General features: G+C 56.3%; 1 protein-coding gene across 1 annotated transcript in view; it reads left to right on the top strand.

Moving 5' to 3' along the window:
* Positions 1–14935, top strand: part of KCNQ3 (potassium voltage-gated channel subfamily Q member 3) — a 203052-nt gene that overhangs the window by 150816 nt on the left and 37301 nt on the right. Inside the window, exon 2 of the mRNA XM_045861097.1 lies at positions 13642–13732. Coding sequence (XP_045717053.1) covers positions 13642–13732 — 91 coding nt within the window. The remainder of the gene's footprint in view (positions 1–13641; positions 13733–14935) is intronic.

Here is a 14935-nt window from a genome sequence, read left to right as displayed (position 1 = left end):
TGGGGAGAAGAGGCCCTGGGCGTGGCTCAGGCCCAGAGGGAGGTCCCCCTAGCAGTTTGTCCCTACCTGGGAAAAGCCAGTGTCACAGCCCAGGGGGGTGGATGGTGACAGCCGAGGAGACAAAGCGGAGTGAGGGGAGGAGGGCCTACCCGCAGCCCGAGGACGGCAGCCTGAGAGGGTCTCCGGGTCCCTGAGTAAGTGCACGGAGGGCGGAACGGGTCCCACGGGGAAGGACCAGGGTGGCAAAGACCCTTGAAGTTCTGTCCTAAGGGGCCGGGTTTAAAGAACATAATTGTGAGGGAGATTTAGGGGGTCTGGTGGGAGAGTCAAGGAGAAGATCATGCACAGCTCTTAGCACATTGACTGGCACATAGTAGGTCTTCCGCTCAGGTGCATCCAGTCTCTCTCCACCTTCTGGATCTAGAACAGGTTGGAGACTTGGATGTGCAGCAGGGTCTCGAGGCGCAGCAGGGGCGTCGGGGGCTCCAAGCACTTGGAGAGGGGGCAGAGGGGACAGAGCACGGCTTAGTGCAGACCCTCGGGCTCGGGGCGGGGGTGGCGGTGAGCAGGGCAGCGGGGCCAGCCATTCGCCTGTGTGGGGAGACAGGCGGGCCGCTGGGGGGGTGGTTCTACCAGGCCCACCTCCTCTGAGGGTGACGTGCGTGGGTTTCACACTCATTGGCCTTGTGTCTCACGTGTCAGTAACCCTCGGACCTCCCTGGGAGGCGTCGCCTCATCCTCTGCCCTCGCAGCACCCTTCCCTTCTGTCTTTTCTTCTTCTTGTCCAGCAGCACTTTGCAGAGCCCTTGGGGAAGGTGGCCGGGGCCGCCTTCCAAGCTAGTTAGAGCCATTTGGCAGAAGGGGAAACTGAGGCTTAGAGTCAGTTTGCCCAACTCGCCCAGGTAGCTGGTGGCAAAGACTGGGAACTGAATCTCCTGACCCTGCCCTTCCCTTCCCGCCCCATCCCTCCTTTGCTGCATATAGACCGACACAGGTGCCCCACCGCCCCTGGCTTTCTCAGCACCCCCACCCAGGGTAACTACTGTGCCTCAGTTTACAAAGTTGGGCCCTGGTCCTAAGAGCTGGGAAGAGTACAGCCAGGTGAACCCAAGTTTGAGGTGACTCCCGACACCCATGGCTGCTGAATGATCTTGTGTTTCCCCCCCTAAGTGACCGGCCTTAGCAAGAAGTGACGGGTGGGGTGTCTCCAAGGCCCGGGGAACCGTGAGTTCTCAACATCGTAGCTGAGGGCTGGCCCCTGGGAGAACGCATTGAGGAAGGTGCTCTGGACCGCCGTGGGCCACGTCCACCCGAATGCTGGGCTCTCTGCACTGGAACACGTGTGTCCTCATACGCCAGGAGTATCTCATGGGCAGAACCGAGTCTTGGGTCCACTCCGTGCCTTGACGCGGGGCTGGGTGCAGAGTGACTGCTCAGTGCACGGGCACCGGAGGAAGGACTGAGTGCGTGCAGATAGCGTCACAACCCAGGAGCACTGAAATGGGAGCGAGGGGCGAGGGGAGACAGGGAGATTGCCGAACACAATCAGCCCTGATGGCTATTGTCTGCACCCTGCAGCTGGGCGTGCAGATGTGCGCCCGCCGCGCCATGACTAGCGTGAGGCCCATGGCGGTTTGTGTTTTTTTAAATCACTCTCCTTTTGGAAACTTGAAGCCACTAAATGTTTCCATTCTAATGAGGTTTCCAAAAGGAGAGAGAGAGGAAAAAAAAATCTGAGGGGAGAAAAGCAGCAGGGGACCCAGATATTATTTTGCTTCTGTGTTCGGTTCTCCGAAGAAACCGGGGAGCCGTGTGTGGGAAGGTGCTCATGGGGTCAGAAAGTGGGAGGTGTTTCCACCTTTTGGTCTGGGGGCCCCCGAGAGGACCAGGTTTTATATGCGAACGTGCGAAGTCTCCAGGGCATGGTAAGAAAAGTCCGTAATCCGCCAATTACACAGTGGCGTTTTCCCCGCAGTCTGCAGCCTGAAGGCGGCTGGAAAGACTGCCCACTGTGTGGGGATGGAGATGAGTGCCGCCTTGGGATAATTTCAGAGCTGCTGGGAAGACTCGCTCCCTTTTCTTCCAGGACCTCTGTCCCTTGGCTAGAGGTCCCGGGCGAAGCGCCTCAGTCCTTTGGTGCCAGCCTGCCTTCCCTTCTAACGGACGGAGCGTCTTGCTGGCTGGAAGTCAGGCAGCTCACAGGGAAGGGAATCTGGATTCCAAGCCAGGTCACTATAGACAGGGCTGCCGTTAGGGTTAGTCCAGGAGCGGAGGGACGCCTGGGGCCCCGAGGAGCACCTGCAGGGGCCCCGAATCCCAGTGCCTGACTCGCATCGATCCGCTCGCCCAGGTGAGCCCCAGGAGCTTAGTTCCGTGAGAACATGGGACTGCGCGTCCCTGTGAAATGGAAGCTGTGACGTGTGTGGAGATCCAAACAGATGCGGAGCTTCCTTAGGGATAGAAGGGCGTGGGCCAGAGGAACGTGGACCACACTTGGATGGCGGTGCCCTGCTGGTGCCGGGGACGCAGCTGCCGCCTCCAGCCCCTCCCACACGGCCGGCCGCAGTCATCCTAACACCTCGTGCTGGTGAAGGCTGTGTCCTCAAGGACTCGGTCGTAAGGCAGTCTTACCTGCCTCTGTGCCATCAACGCTAAATGCATATTTCCACCCATTTGAACATCTCTTAAGTGAGGGCGGCGAAATGCAATCCACGACGGCAGTGACTTAATTGGCAGTTTCGCTTTCTCCGTAGTCTATACAGTTATGAGTCTTACAATTAATTGTGTCTGAGAGATGATGAAATGATACAGTATTTCTTGGTAGAGTTACTCAAAGATGATATACGTTTGTTGAATTCCAAGTGAATTGTAGTAATGACAGTTGCTTCTGGTTATTGAGAAATCACAAATTTCCCAGGCACTGTGTTTTATGGAATAATAAAATATAAGTCATATTAATGATAATGATTGCTAACCTTTATCAAGCACTAGCCTAAGCATCTTATTGTTCCCACTTTACAGATGGAGAAACTGAGGCACATGTAGACTGCATGACAACTCTGTGAGGTTGAATACTTTTCCCCAAAATGAACACAAGGGATTGGAGGATCAGAGAGGTTAAGTTACTGACCCAAAGTCACGCAGCAGTACATAGTGAAGTCAAAATTTAAACTTGTTTCTAAATTTATGCTCCCAATTAAAATATTTTGTAAACAGATATGCGTGTTGGCAAATGAGACGGACAGGACCAACCGCTGAGTGCCCTGCCTGCCTGTAGCATTTTCCATCTCTCGTCTCTCTGAATCCTCTTGGGAGTTGGGCGCTTTATTCCTGCTCTGCAGATGAGGAAGCAGAAACCCAGCAGTGAGCCTGGACTTGAGACCCCGCCGTGTCCGGCCCCAGGGCCCAGGCTGTTCCCTGACAGGAGAGGTCGTGAAGTTTGCCTTCCTTGCAGCCCAAAGCAACACAGTAGCATTCACAAATAGGCCCCCCGGGCCGCAACAGTGAGCTCAAAGAGTGCGGTTGACTTGTTTAAAAACCATTAATGGGAAGACAGAACACTCGAGAAGAAATGCGTGGAAACGTGGAAACGTTACACCATGAAACTTACACAGATGTTTCCAGAGGTGGATTCACCATGAAACGAACAAAGTTTAAGCTGCAGGCCCTGCATTCATTTTTATGCATGATTAGTATCCTTTTCCCTAAATTTGTATTTCTTTTCCTCCACGAACATCAGTGTGGCCCTACTCTGTTCCTCTGATTGTGTTAAATGATCTGGTACCCAGTCAACACAGGTGTTGTTAAGAGGGAGTCTCTTAGGTTTCCAGTATTTTTTCTGCACCACGTTAGACATGCCTTCAGTGGCACTGATTGAGTTAAGTCGCCCTTGGCTCCCACTTTAGATCAGGAGTTGGGAAACTTTTTCTTAAAGAACCGATGGAGTATAAATCTTTCAGGCTTGTGGGCCAGATGGTTTCTGTGGCAACTACTCTGCCCAGGTCACAGAAGCAGCCACAGACCAAATACAATCAAAGAGGTGTGGCCGTGGCCTCTGGAAATTTACTGACAAAAACAGGCAGCTGGCCGGCCAGCCCGAGGGCCAAAACCTGCCGACTCCTGGTCTAGACGGTCACACCTGCGTCTCTGTCACACGCCTGTGGGCCTATAAGGTGATGTGGACCGGACAGAGACTGAGGTGGACAAAGATCCAGAGAGAGGTTTGTGTGTGCTTATTTATGAGCACTATTGATATTGTCTTACCTCATTTCAAGAACGTAGACGTTTTCAAAGAACATGGATTTTTGCTATGTCCAGTTGTCCCTCGGTATCTGCAGGACATTGGTTTCGGGACCCCTGTGGACACCAACACCCAGGGGCGCCCAAGCCCCTTGTATGGACTATTGTACTGTTTGCATATGGCATGGGCACACCCTCCCGCATACTGTAAATCATCTCTAGGTTACTTCCTATAACTAATGCAATATACATACCGTGTAACCAGTTGCGATACTGTATTGTTTAGGGAACATGGAGAAGAAAGAAGTCTGTGCATGTTTAGCGCAGACACGGCGAATGGAACCCTAACTATGTGTAGCGTGTGCCTGTAGCAACCTAACATTTATTGTTCAAATACTTTGGATTCATGGCTGGTTGGATTTGTGGATGGGGACCCCGGGGACACAGAGGGTGACTCTAAGGCGATGTTCTCACTCTCCTCTCGAAGCATGAGGTGAGAAGGAAAGAGGTAAGAAACAGCATCTAACGAATGCCTCCTCTCTGCGGGAATTTTAGGCAGCTCCCGTGCATGGCTGTCTTTTGATGCACGTGACCGTCCTGTGGGGGCGGCTCAGCGGGTCCCTTTATTGCGCAGTACACGGGAACCGGTGACTCTACTTAGAGAGGATCTGCTGAGAATGGGAGCCAGACTTCCTCCCAAACAGTGAAGAGAACTACCTTATTCAAGCTTTATCACAAAAGCGTCGTGAAAAATGTGTATCGTATCTCCTAGTCACAGAATTTCGGTTGTAATTGCAGCAACGCTCCGATGGCGAGCCTGAACAAAGACGGAACCAAGTGTTAATTCGGGGACTTGTTTTTACGCCAAAACAACACGATAATGCAGTATGACTTCACATTTTATTTTCTCAACATTCGGGAGGAGGGAATGCGCGAGGGCTTTCATCCTTTGGTTGTGATTGATATGTCTTCGGTGGTTCCAGCAGGATCGCCACTTGTTCATGGTTTTCCTGTGCCGAGAACAACCCTCCACCTTCATATCCGTCTGCTTCGTGAAACCCTGAATCCGTTGTAAGTTCCGCGGTTCGTCTTTGCAAATGGTTCGCACCGCACTGTCGGATGCCGTGCGGCTGGGGAGGCGGAGGCGGAGGCTGACCTGCAGGGCTGTGCACCCAGAACACACAGGCTGCTGTGAAACCGCCAAGGCTGTTGGCAAGGAAACCTCTTCAGAGAAGAGGTTCTTGGGTACAAGGATTCTTGCTGTGCTGTGCAGTGTCTCAGCTACAGGGACTGGGGTGAAGACGAAGATAGCGGAAATCCTTTGAACTGTCACTCCTGCGTTGTGGACGAAAAACACTGAGGTTCAGAAGAGTAAATCTGCCCAAGGGCGTGTGGTTTCCAGGGGGTGAGTCTCCTGCTACTGCATGCAGACCACCGCCAAACTTCACGGTCGAACGCAGCCCACATTCCTGACCTCGGTGTGTGTACATCAGGGAGGCAGGCACGGCTGTCCTGGGTCTTGTGCTCAGGGCGTCTCCCCAAGGCGACAGTGCAGGTGTCAGCCAGGGTGGGGGGCGCATCTGAAGGCACGACTGGGGCAGGATTCTCTCCCAGACTCCCCCTGGTGGTTGTTGGAAGAATTTGCTTCCTTACTGACTGTTGGCTGGAAGCCAGCGAGGTCTAGTTCACTACCATGTGGGCCCCTCCAGCGGCGGGGGGGGGGGGGGCTTCATCAAAGCCAGCAAGAGACAGCCCCTGGCAAGACGGCAGTCACAACTCCCGTAACTGATCACAGAAGTGACACCCCACTGTATTCTGCTGGTTAGAAACCCATCCAGGTCCCAGCCACCTTCCAGGAGCGGGAATTAATCACGCGTGGGAATGGCAGGAGGCATGGGTCCCTGGAGACCATCTTCAAGTCTGCTTGGTACGATTAGGTCCTGAAAACCTTTCCTTTTTTCCTTTTTGGTACTGGTTGCGGGAAGAACACAGCAGATGCTTGCAACAGGAAGAAGATGCCCAAAATACAACCTCACAGCACTTTACAGCACCGACTACCTTAGAATGCAGCTTTTACACGTTGAGTAAAAAGGCCGTGTTGGTAAGCAGGCTTTGCAGATGCGGCAGGTCCCCAGCAAGTCCTGGTACGTGGGAAGCCCCCTGCCCAGGACGAGTTGAGTGCCATTCATGGGGAGAGGGGCGTGGGGACCGGACTGAACTTAGTATCTCAGGACGTATCAGAGATTTGGCTTGTTCTGGAGGGAAAAAAAGGAAACATCCAGAGATGGCCTGTGTCTCTCCACCTGCTTGGCTCAGATCCCCCCTCCCCGCCACCTCCCCCCCACCCCCTGTCTGCCACTCAACCTGGCCCATGTGTTCTGCTGGCATAGGCGGTATGGACCTAATGGCTCTTGGCTCGGCCCTTCCGGAGAACAGATGTGACCTGCCAGAGCTTGGATAGCATCACCTTTATCTGGAAATGTCACATGAACACGGGTGCTGGAGGGGGTGTTGGCAGCAGTGCTAATGGGACTGTTGCTCATTTCAGCTGATGATATCGCTCGCGTGGGGGAGGTCAGAGGCACGGGACAGAGCTGCTCCTCCGGAGAAGGCTGGCAGCCCCGTCCTCAGGCAGAAGCCTCCACCCATCCCCACCCCCCGCCCCCTCAAAAAAAATGGCCATGGTCTTCTCTGGGAGGCTGGATGGATCCCAGAATAGTGACAGGTCGCCAAATGGTGACTCAGACGGTGGAGATGGCGCAGTGCATCATGGGACTCAGGCAGCAGGCAGCTACCGCGTCTTCCAGTTTTCAGCGGATGTGCCCATTCTAAATGAAGATCCCCAGGTCTGAGGGAATGGCAGAACGGTCCACCGGCCGGGCCCGTCTGAGCTGAAAGTCACTCCTGCGGTCGCGGGCGGGGGTCGGCCCGTGTGCTGTGCCAAGTGCGCTGTCACAGCGGCTCTGAGCGTGGTTGTCCCCCTCACTGCTCACGGCAGCCCTGCCTTCGGAGCAGTTGTCACTCCCACTCACAGAGGAGGAAGCAGCCCCCTAGGTGGCGAGTGACCTCGGATTTGGGCTTTGGAGATGGGAACCGAAGCCCATTTGTCTTTGAAAGCTCTTCCAGGCCTCCCAGCCCGGACCCCCCAGCAACTACCCTGGGGGCCTTTGGGGTCATCTTTCTCCATCTCCCCCCTGTCACAGATGCAGACACGGAGGCCCGGGAAGAGGGAGGGACCCTCTCTAGGCTCGTGCCTGAGTAAACAGCAGAGCTGGAGGCAGATCTGGGCCGGGAGCTTCTGCAGCGCACCCCTGGGGCTGGGCACTGTGATTCCCAGAAGCTCTCGGCCTGACTCGGGGAATAAGAAAATGCCTGGCGCACAGTGGGTGCTTTACTTCTGAGGCATTTTTCTGACGTGGAGCTGTATGTCAGTTTCATCTTCTGCTCCAGAGCAAGGACCAGTGATGGTGGCTGAGGATCAGGGCAGGTGGGCTGTGATGTCAGCAACGCCTGCTCCTCAGAGAGCTCGGCTCCTTCACACGCAGAGGTTTGGGGCTCTCGTCCCGGCCCCTGGACCTGACACTGGCGACTCCAAGGGCAGCTACAAAGCAGCTTCTCCGCTGTCTGTTTCCTCCCGCCCTTTGCACCACGCTCCCCCACCCCGCCGCCGTGTCCTGCCCTGCTCCCAGCCTGGGTGGACGCCTGTAGGAGACGGTGTCTGGTTTAAAGGCTTGTCTGAGACCCTTGACCCTGACTGGCCGGCTCACTGGCAAAGACAGCCAGGACCCTGCAGACAGAAGGGCAGCTGTTGGCTCTGCCCAACACTCAGCCACAAACCCTGGCTCATTCCTGCAGGCCTGGCTCTGGTGGGGGGAGGGGAGAGGAGGGAGGTGCTGGGCTAGGAGCCGAGTGGGGGAGGAGAAGGAGGAGGAGGAGGAGGAGGAAGATAGAGGAAAGGGTCGGAGAGGAGCAGAAAGGAAGTTAGGGAAAGGGGGCAGTGACAGAAAAGGAGGGTGAAGCAAGCAGCCAAGGCACAGAGAAGGAGGCCGCCCTGCCAGAGGAGGAAGGGAGTGATGAGGGAGGCGTGGGGAGCCCGAACAGCAGGAGAAGGGGCGACTGTGTCTGGCCACCCATGTCGGGTTCCACCCCTGAAACCCAGTTCGTATTTTAAGAGTAAAGTGCAGCATGCAGAAACCAAACAGCTTCTCCTCTTCTCCGCTGAAGGAACCTCCTTGGTGTGTTGGGCTGCATAAACGAATGATGTCAAACCTCAGAAAGTGAAGCCCAGAGCTTGCTGGTGCTTCTCCTTCCTTATGGCTGAAGCAGTGCTGAGCTCACTGGGCCTTTGCTGCCCCCCGCTGGCAGAAGCCTGGTCCTGCACCCTCCCTGCCAACAGGAACCAGGCTGCAACTGTGTTTTGGTGGGAGACTATTGCCGCTGAAAGAGAGGGAGGACCCCAATCCCTTCCTCTGCCCTAAGCTTGAGACTTGAATTTCAGTCATCCTGCTGGCCCTTTCCACGTGGACCTCAAGCTCAGCAGGTCCCCTGCCCAGTTTGTCAGTCCTGGTGTCGGTGACCGGCCCGTGTCCACCCTGTCCCCCCTAACCCCGGGACTCTGCAGAGTCCCCTCTTGCTGGGCTTCCACACCCCATGAGTCACACATCCTGCCGAGAGCCCACCGGGGCCCTTGTCCATGCTCAGGGGACTCTCGTCCTCTCTCCAAAACAGCCTCTCTCATCAGCCCGTGACCACGGCCTCCTGACCTCTGTCCTGTCACAGGGCAGCCTTAGTCCATCGAGGCGCAGGCAACGAAGACCCTGCTGTGGGTACAAGACACAGAGGCGGGCCGTGCAGGTGTAGGTGCGCACATAGATGTAGATGATGAGACCTGGGGACGGCGATGACGATGGTGATGGATGCAAGGGCACAGGTGGACACGATGTAGCAGTGGATGTGGAGATGGGTGTGAGTACCGGTAAGATGATATGGGTGTGGGTGTGGAGGTATATATACCCATACATGTATATACCCGTGTGTGTGTGTATATATATATATTTTAAATCGTCTGGAAAATAAAGCCCAAACCCTTCATCTGCCCAGCAAAGCTTTTCTGCATCCCCTCTGCCTTGTCTCTCCAAAACCACCTGATATCCTTGGCATTTTATTCCAACGAAAAGGCAATGGCTCATCTCTGAAACTGTCCTTGTCCATCCTCTAAACAGACAGGGGTTCTTAATAAGTGCCAGACTTTGAGATCGGCGCTGGGGTACGGAGAGAAACAGGACAGTCTCTGCCCTCAGGGAGTGGAGTCTCGTAGACCAGACATGCGAGTGCAGCCCGGATGCGGTCTGACGGATGAGATGGGGGGTGACGCGGGGGTTCCCCTGCTCTACAAAACCGGACGCATCCGTGGCTGATACCAAAACGTGTTTACTGTCTCCCAGTGTCTGTGGGTTGGGCACCTGGGCACAGCCTCCCTGAATCCTCAGCTGGGGGTCTCACAGAGCAGTTTCGGCCTGCGCTGTGCTCCTTTCTGGAGCTTGGGCGTTCTCTTCCAGGCTCACCTGATTGGTCGGTCCTTGTGGCTGTAGGACTGAGGTCCCACTTACACGCTGGCCATCGGCTGGGGGCTTCTCTGGGTCCTAGAAGCCACCACGGTGTCTTGTGTCGTGGCCCCTTCACAACACAGCGGCTCATTCCAAGGCCAGCAGGAGAGTCTCTGGCTGCATTCTGCTAAGACTGAGTCTTACATAAAGGAACGCAGTCACGGGCGTGTTACCTCCTTGCCTTCGCTGCATCACAGAACCTGACTGAGGAGTGACAGCCCATCATCTTTGCCTTCTGTTGCTAGAAGCAAGTCAAAAGTGCCACCCGCACTCAGGGTGTGACTCACGGGGAGGCACCTTAGGGTGTGCCCACCATACGCACTCCTCGGAGAATCTTCCGGGATTCACATACATTCCAGATAGGGGGTGTCGGTGGCGCCTCAGAGTCTGGCTTCAGGTCTCTCTGAATGAGTCAGCTGCGGGCCCCCGAGCTGTTCCCTCTTCCCGGCCACGGGCTTCAGCTCCGAGTCGGAAGCCAGCTCACGACGAAGCCACGCCCCCAGGGCTGTGGTTGGTGGCTTGCACCCAGGGCCACAGACTTGAAATTTCAGACACTCTTGTTCTTAAAAACCCTTCAGCATCTGACTAGGCCATATCTCCTTATCATTCCCAGCCCTCAAGGTCAGCTCCCGTCTCTGATTTCTTAATTGTTACTGCCGAGAAGTTTATCAGCCTCACCTGGAGCTACAGACCGTTTCACTAGACAAAGGCCGTCTCACCCTGAGGGGGGTGGTAGTGCCAGGCGTTGGAGGGGATGCTTTGTCTACTGCACCGTGTGAGCAAACGGTTATAAAATGGCCTCTGTAATGCTCAGGAATGGGATGGAAATGCCTTAGGGCTTCTCTGACCCCAAGGGAGGGACCCCCCAGGGGCGTGTGCGCAGAGCAGCTGGCACTGTGGGCAGAGGCATTAGCGAGCGGAGGAAGGGAATCATGGGGGCGGTGGGCAGGGAAGGGGAGCACCAAAATGGCCCATGGGCTCAAAGAGTTTGTGGAAATGCCATGGTTCGGTGTGGTTGGCCTGGGATGTGGCAGCAGCGGACGAGGCTGTGAGGAGGGCAAGGCCAGCTCATGGAAGGTCTACACCCCTGGCTAAAGGAGGAGATCAAACCAACTTCTGTGCCCGTGAACTTGTGCACAATACCCTGGGTGCCACGGCCCAGGTCAACACGCATAGCATGGGGAATGTCCAGGGTACAGTGGGACATACGGCCAGCCCTAACTAAGCCTCCAGTATCCTTCCAGTCCCTCCCTCGGCCACAGCCCCTTGGATGCCTCCTATCCTGTGCCCCCAAAGCACGTGGTGGACCCTGGGACCATGACCTCAACTACACTCTCCTGTGACTGTCCTGTTTCCTCCACTGGACAAAGAGATCCTTGAAAGTGAGGCTACGTTTTATTCCTGTTTGCATCCCCAGAGCCAGGACTGTGCCCGGGGCCCAGGGGCACTGGGTGTGCAGACAGTAGGTCGCAACAGAATGGCAGCTCACACGCGCTGAAGGCTGGCTCTCGGCCAGGCGTGCTTCTGGGCGCCTGGCCTGGATTTCGTCACGGAGCAGTTGAGGGGACGGGCATTTCTGTCGGATTCATTTCACGGATGAGGAACTCAAGAGGCAGAAGGGTCGCATACGTTGCCGAAGGTGCCACAGTGGAACGGGAAGAAGGGGATTCGCATCTAGGTCTTATCTCCAGAGCCTGCGGACGAAGCGAATAAAACCTCGAGGGAACGAGGGTTTGCACCGGCAGCATCTGGAGGGACGGATTCAGCTCCCTGCAGGGCCCCCGGGGCCTGGCAGATGGGTGATGGGCCCGTGTCCGGGAGAAGCCGTCTATGTCCCACCCATTGTTCCCCTGGTCCTTACAACAGCTGTGACCTCCGGGGAGACGTGTCATTCCTGCGGGCCCAGCGGGGTTCCCAAAGTCACCGAGCTACTGCCGAGCACCACGGGGAGCGCCAGAGCCCCCTGCGCGCCCGTGACCTTGGACCGCAGACTCTGTGGCGTTGTTACTGACAGCACAATTACCACGGTGTTAGTAATCCCTCCGGAAGAGTTTCTTGGTCTCTAAGGGGGGTGTGGTCGTCTCGACAGTGGGAGGCCGTTGTGAAGTGGTGGGTGGTCAGTGATCACCAAAGAGTAGTTCATGGTGGGTGTGGTTACCGTCCTGGTCTCTGTCACCCCATCCTCATCCTCATCGCCTGCAAAGCGACCTAGGGGTTCAGGGTCAGCAGGTTCCAGGCAGGGGTCAGAGTCATGAATTTAAAGTAAAAGAACCAAACGCAGGAGGGAGTTGAAAATCTTGCTCGGGTTCTGAGGCGGGGCTGCAAACACTGAACTTCGGGTCTGCAGATCGGCAGCTGCGCTGATGGGAAAGTGTGGTCAGGACCGCCAAGGCTCAGAGCCGGGGACTCAGGCCCCCAGCCGAGGCCGGGAGCGGACACATCCAAACCTCCTTACCTCGTGGTCCTTCCCAATACCCACGAGAGAGCTGCCCGCTTGTCGGGACTGTGAGCTCATGAGGACAGGCGCAGCTCATCCATCGCTGAAATACAGCTCCGTGTCCCCACTGTGTGCCATGTAAGTACTGAATGAATGAGGACGTGGGTACACAAGCAAGCCAAAACAGCGCGGATTGGGGCCCAGTAGGGGGAGAGCCAGATTCTGTGGAGCAGGGGAGCTTGAGTGTGCGGTAGCAAGCCCCACTCACGGGCCCTGGCTCGTAAATTCCCTCTCTGACACCCAGGGAACCTGGCGATGACCACTGAGCCAAAGACTCTCCACCAAGGGGGGAGAAGAGCCGCTTTTCTTTGTGGAAACAATGAGTCCTGGGCACACGGGCGCCACCCCGCCACCCCGCACGCAGAGTCTACAGAGAGAGGTCTCAAAGGATTGTGGCCCTGGCTGGCGTAGCTCAGTGGATTGAGCGCGGGCTGCAAACCAGGCATCGCAGGTTCGATTCCCAGTCAGGGCACATGCCTGGGTTGCAGGCCATGACCCCCAGCAACCGCACATGGATGTTTCTCTCTCTCTCTCTCTTTCTCCCTCCCTTCCCTCTCTAAAAATAAATAAGTGAAATCTTAAAAAAAAAGGATTGTTTGCAGTTTGCTCCTGCCCGGGGCAGGCGTGTGAGCCAGCCGACCCCTCTGAGACTCTCCAAGGACTGGGCCATGCAATGTGGTGGCTCCTGTTCCTCACAGCTTGGAGAACGCTTTGCAGTTTTACAGACAATCCTGAAGATTCCCCGCTTAAAAGAGGTTATTTCCTTGAGTACCTGTTGGCTGTAAAAAAACAAAACAAAAAAGCCCCAAACATACTCAGGTAATAGAGGTCTTCACCGAATTGATCAATTTTTAGAATGAGTTTTTGTTTTCTTTCCACGAAGAACTTTTTTTTATATGTTTGAGAATCATAGTCCTATATGTGCAGGGTATGTCATTAATTAATTCCCATTGCTGATGACTTACGGAAGTGTGTGATTACTTTTGGCCTGGGCAGGGCAGCTCTGCAGCCCCTGGGGTTGGGACCAGGCGATCTAGTCCAAATTCCGACTAACGGATGGCTTCTACCTGCTGGTAAAGTGGGAGCGTGCTCGCTGTCTCGCCTCTCCCAGCCTTGCTGTCTCCAGCTGGAGCATTCGCCTGCCTGCAATGCCGTTTGCTGGGAGGCGAAAGGGAACCCCACCGCACATGCCTGTGTCGGATGCAGGTTCTGGCCTCACTCCGCCGTCTGTCCCCTCCTCCTGCCCAGCCGGGGAGCGGACTCGACGCTGCCTTAGTCCCCTTCTTCTTTCCCTTCCAGGTTCCTGATCGTCCTGGGGTGCTTGATTCTGGCCGTCCTGACCACGTTCAAGGAGTACGAGACCGTTTCGGGAGACTGGCTTCTGCTACTGGTGAGACCGCGGGCCCTCCGTGGTGCTGCGGCGTTTCTGGGGTAGACGCTTCTGGTTGGTCCTCCCCGGCGCAGGCAAGGAGGCTGCTCCTGGGCGCGGCTCTGCCAGGTTGGAGCTGGCTCCCTGGAGTCTCTGACCCAGGGCAGGCCCAGGAGGAAGCAACGCCGGGGTCAGACGGTCAGGTCTGCGGGCGGGGCCACAGGTGGAGAGGGGGGTGCCGTTTCTTATTCCAGATCAGAGAGACGGTCAGAGCAAAAACCAGTGCACCTCCGTTAAATTCCAAAGCACAGCTTCCCGGTCCTCGGAAAGCCGGCACTGAGGGGTGTTCCGTCTGAACCCCTGCCTCTGCTTTTCCTTCCTAAACCCCAAGGGTCTCTTCCTCCATACAAGGCCAAGTGAAAATTTCATTGTGACATAAAACTTTCAGTCCTCCGCCCCCCCCCCCCCGGGGGCCTCTGCCTGTTTGTACTTTCCGTTCTTCCCCCCGGGGGTGGGGGTGGAGACAGAGGGGGGCCACATCCTCAGCAGCCACCCGACACCCTTGCCTCTCCCCTCCTCACATCCCCGCCTGAAGTATGTGGGAGTACCAGGTGAGCAGCACCCGCGGACGGGCTGGATGCAGCCTCCTCTGCACCAGGCAGAGGCCCCAGGAAGGGCTGGCTCCTCCTGCAGCCCCGCACGGCCCCTGGCCCTTTGACGGACCCCGCCCTCGCTGAATGAGGGGTCGGCTAGCCTCCTCGGGGAAGAGGTGCCAGCCCCGTCCCTCAGTTAGGGTCCACGAAAACAGCAGAACCTGTGGTCACACGGACATACCATCCTTGGCTCCAGAATCGGCAGGTTCCTCTTGAGGGCGGGTGTTCACTGTCTGATCCTCATGCCCCGAGCTGAGACCTGAGCACGTGAGTCTGCTTCCCAGGAACTAGGTTCTGGGATTGCTGCAGAGCAGTGGCCCCCCAGGGTCCCAGGGAGACCACCAAGGAGAGAGGGGGAGGCGGGGCCGACCCAGCGGCCGGGAAGCAGCGTGGCGCTCACGCAGTGGGCCGTGAGCTCCGGCCCCGGCCTGGGGTTCTTTCTTTGCCACTCCGTAGCCCTGAGAACCTTGTTGAGCCACTCCTTGCCTCGGTTTCTCAAAACATGAAATGAGGGTAACCTGATGAAACACTCTATCCGGTGGCGCCCGGCCCAGGATCCGCGCAGTCCCCT

The sequence above is a fragment of the Phyllostomus hastatus genome, unplaced genomic scaffold, assembly GCF_019186645.2.
Source record: "Phyllostomus hastatus isolate PE091 unplaced genomic scaffold, TTU_PhHast_1.1 phas_scaffold_21, whole genome shotgun sequence".
In the NCBI taxonomy this organism is placed as follows: Eukaryota; Metazoa; Chordata; class Mammalia; order Chiroptera; family Phyllostomidae; genus Phyllostomus; species Phyllostomus hastatus.
Note: the sequence above shows the minus strand (reverse complement) of the source record. Positions and strands in the feature narration are given on the sequence as shown.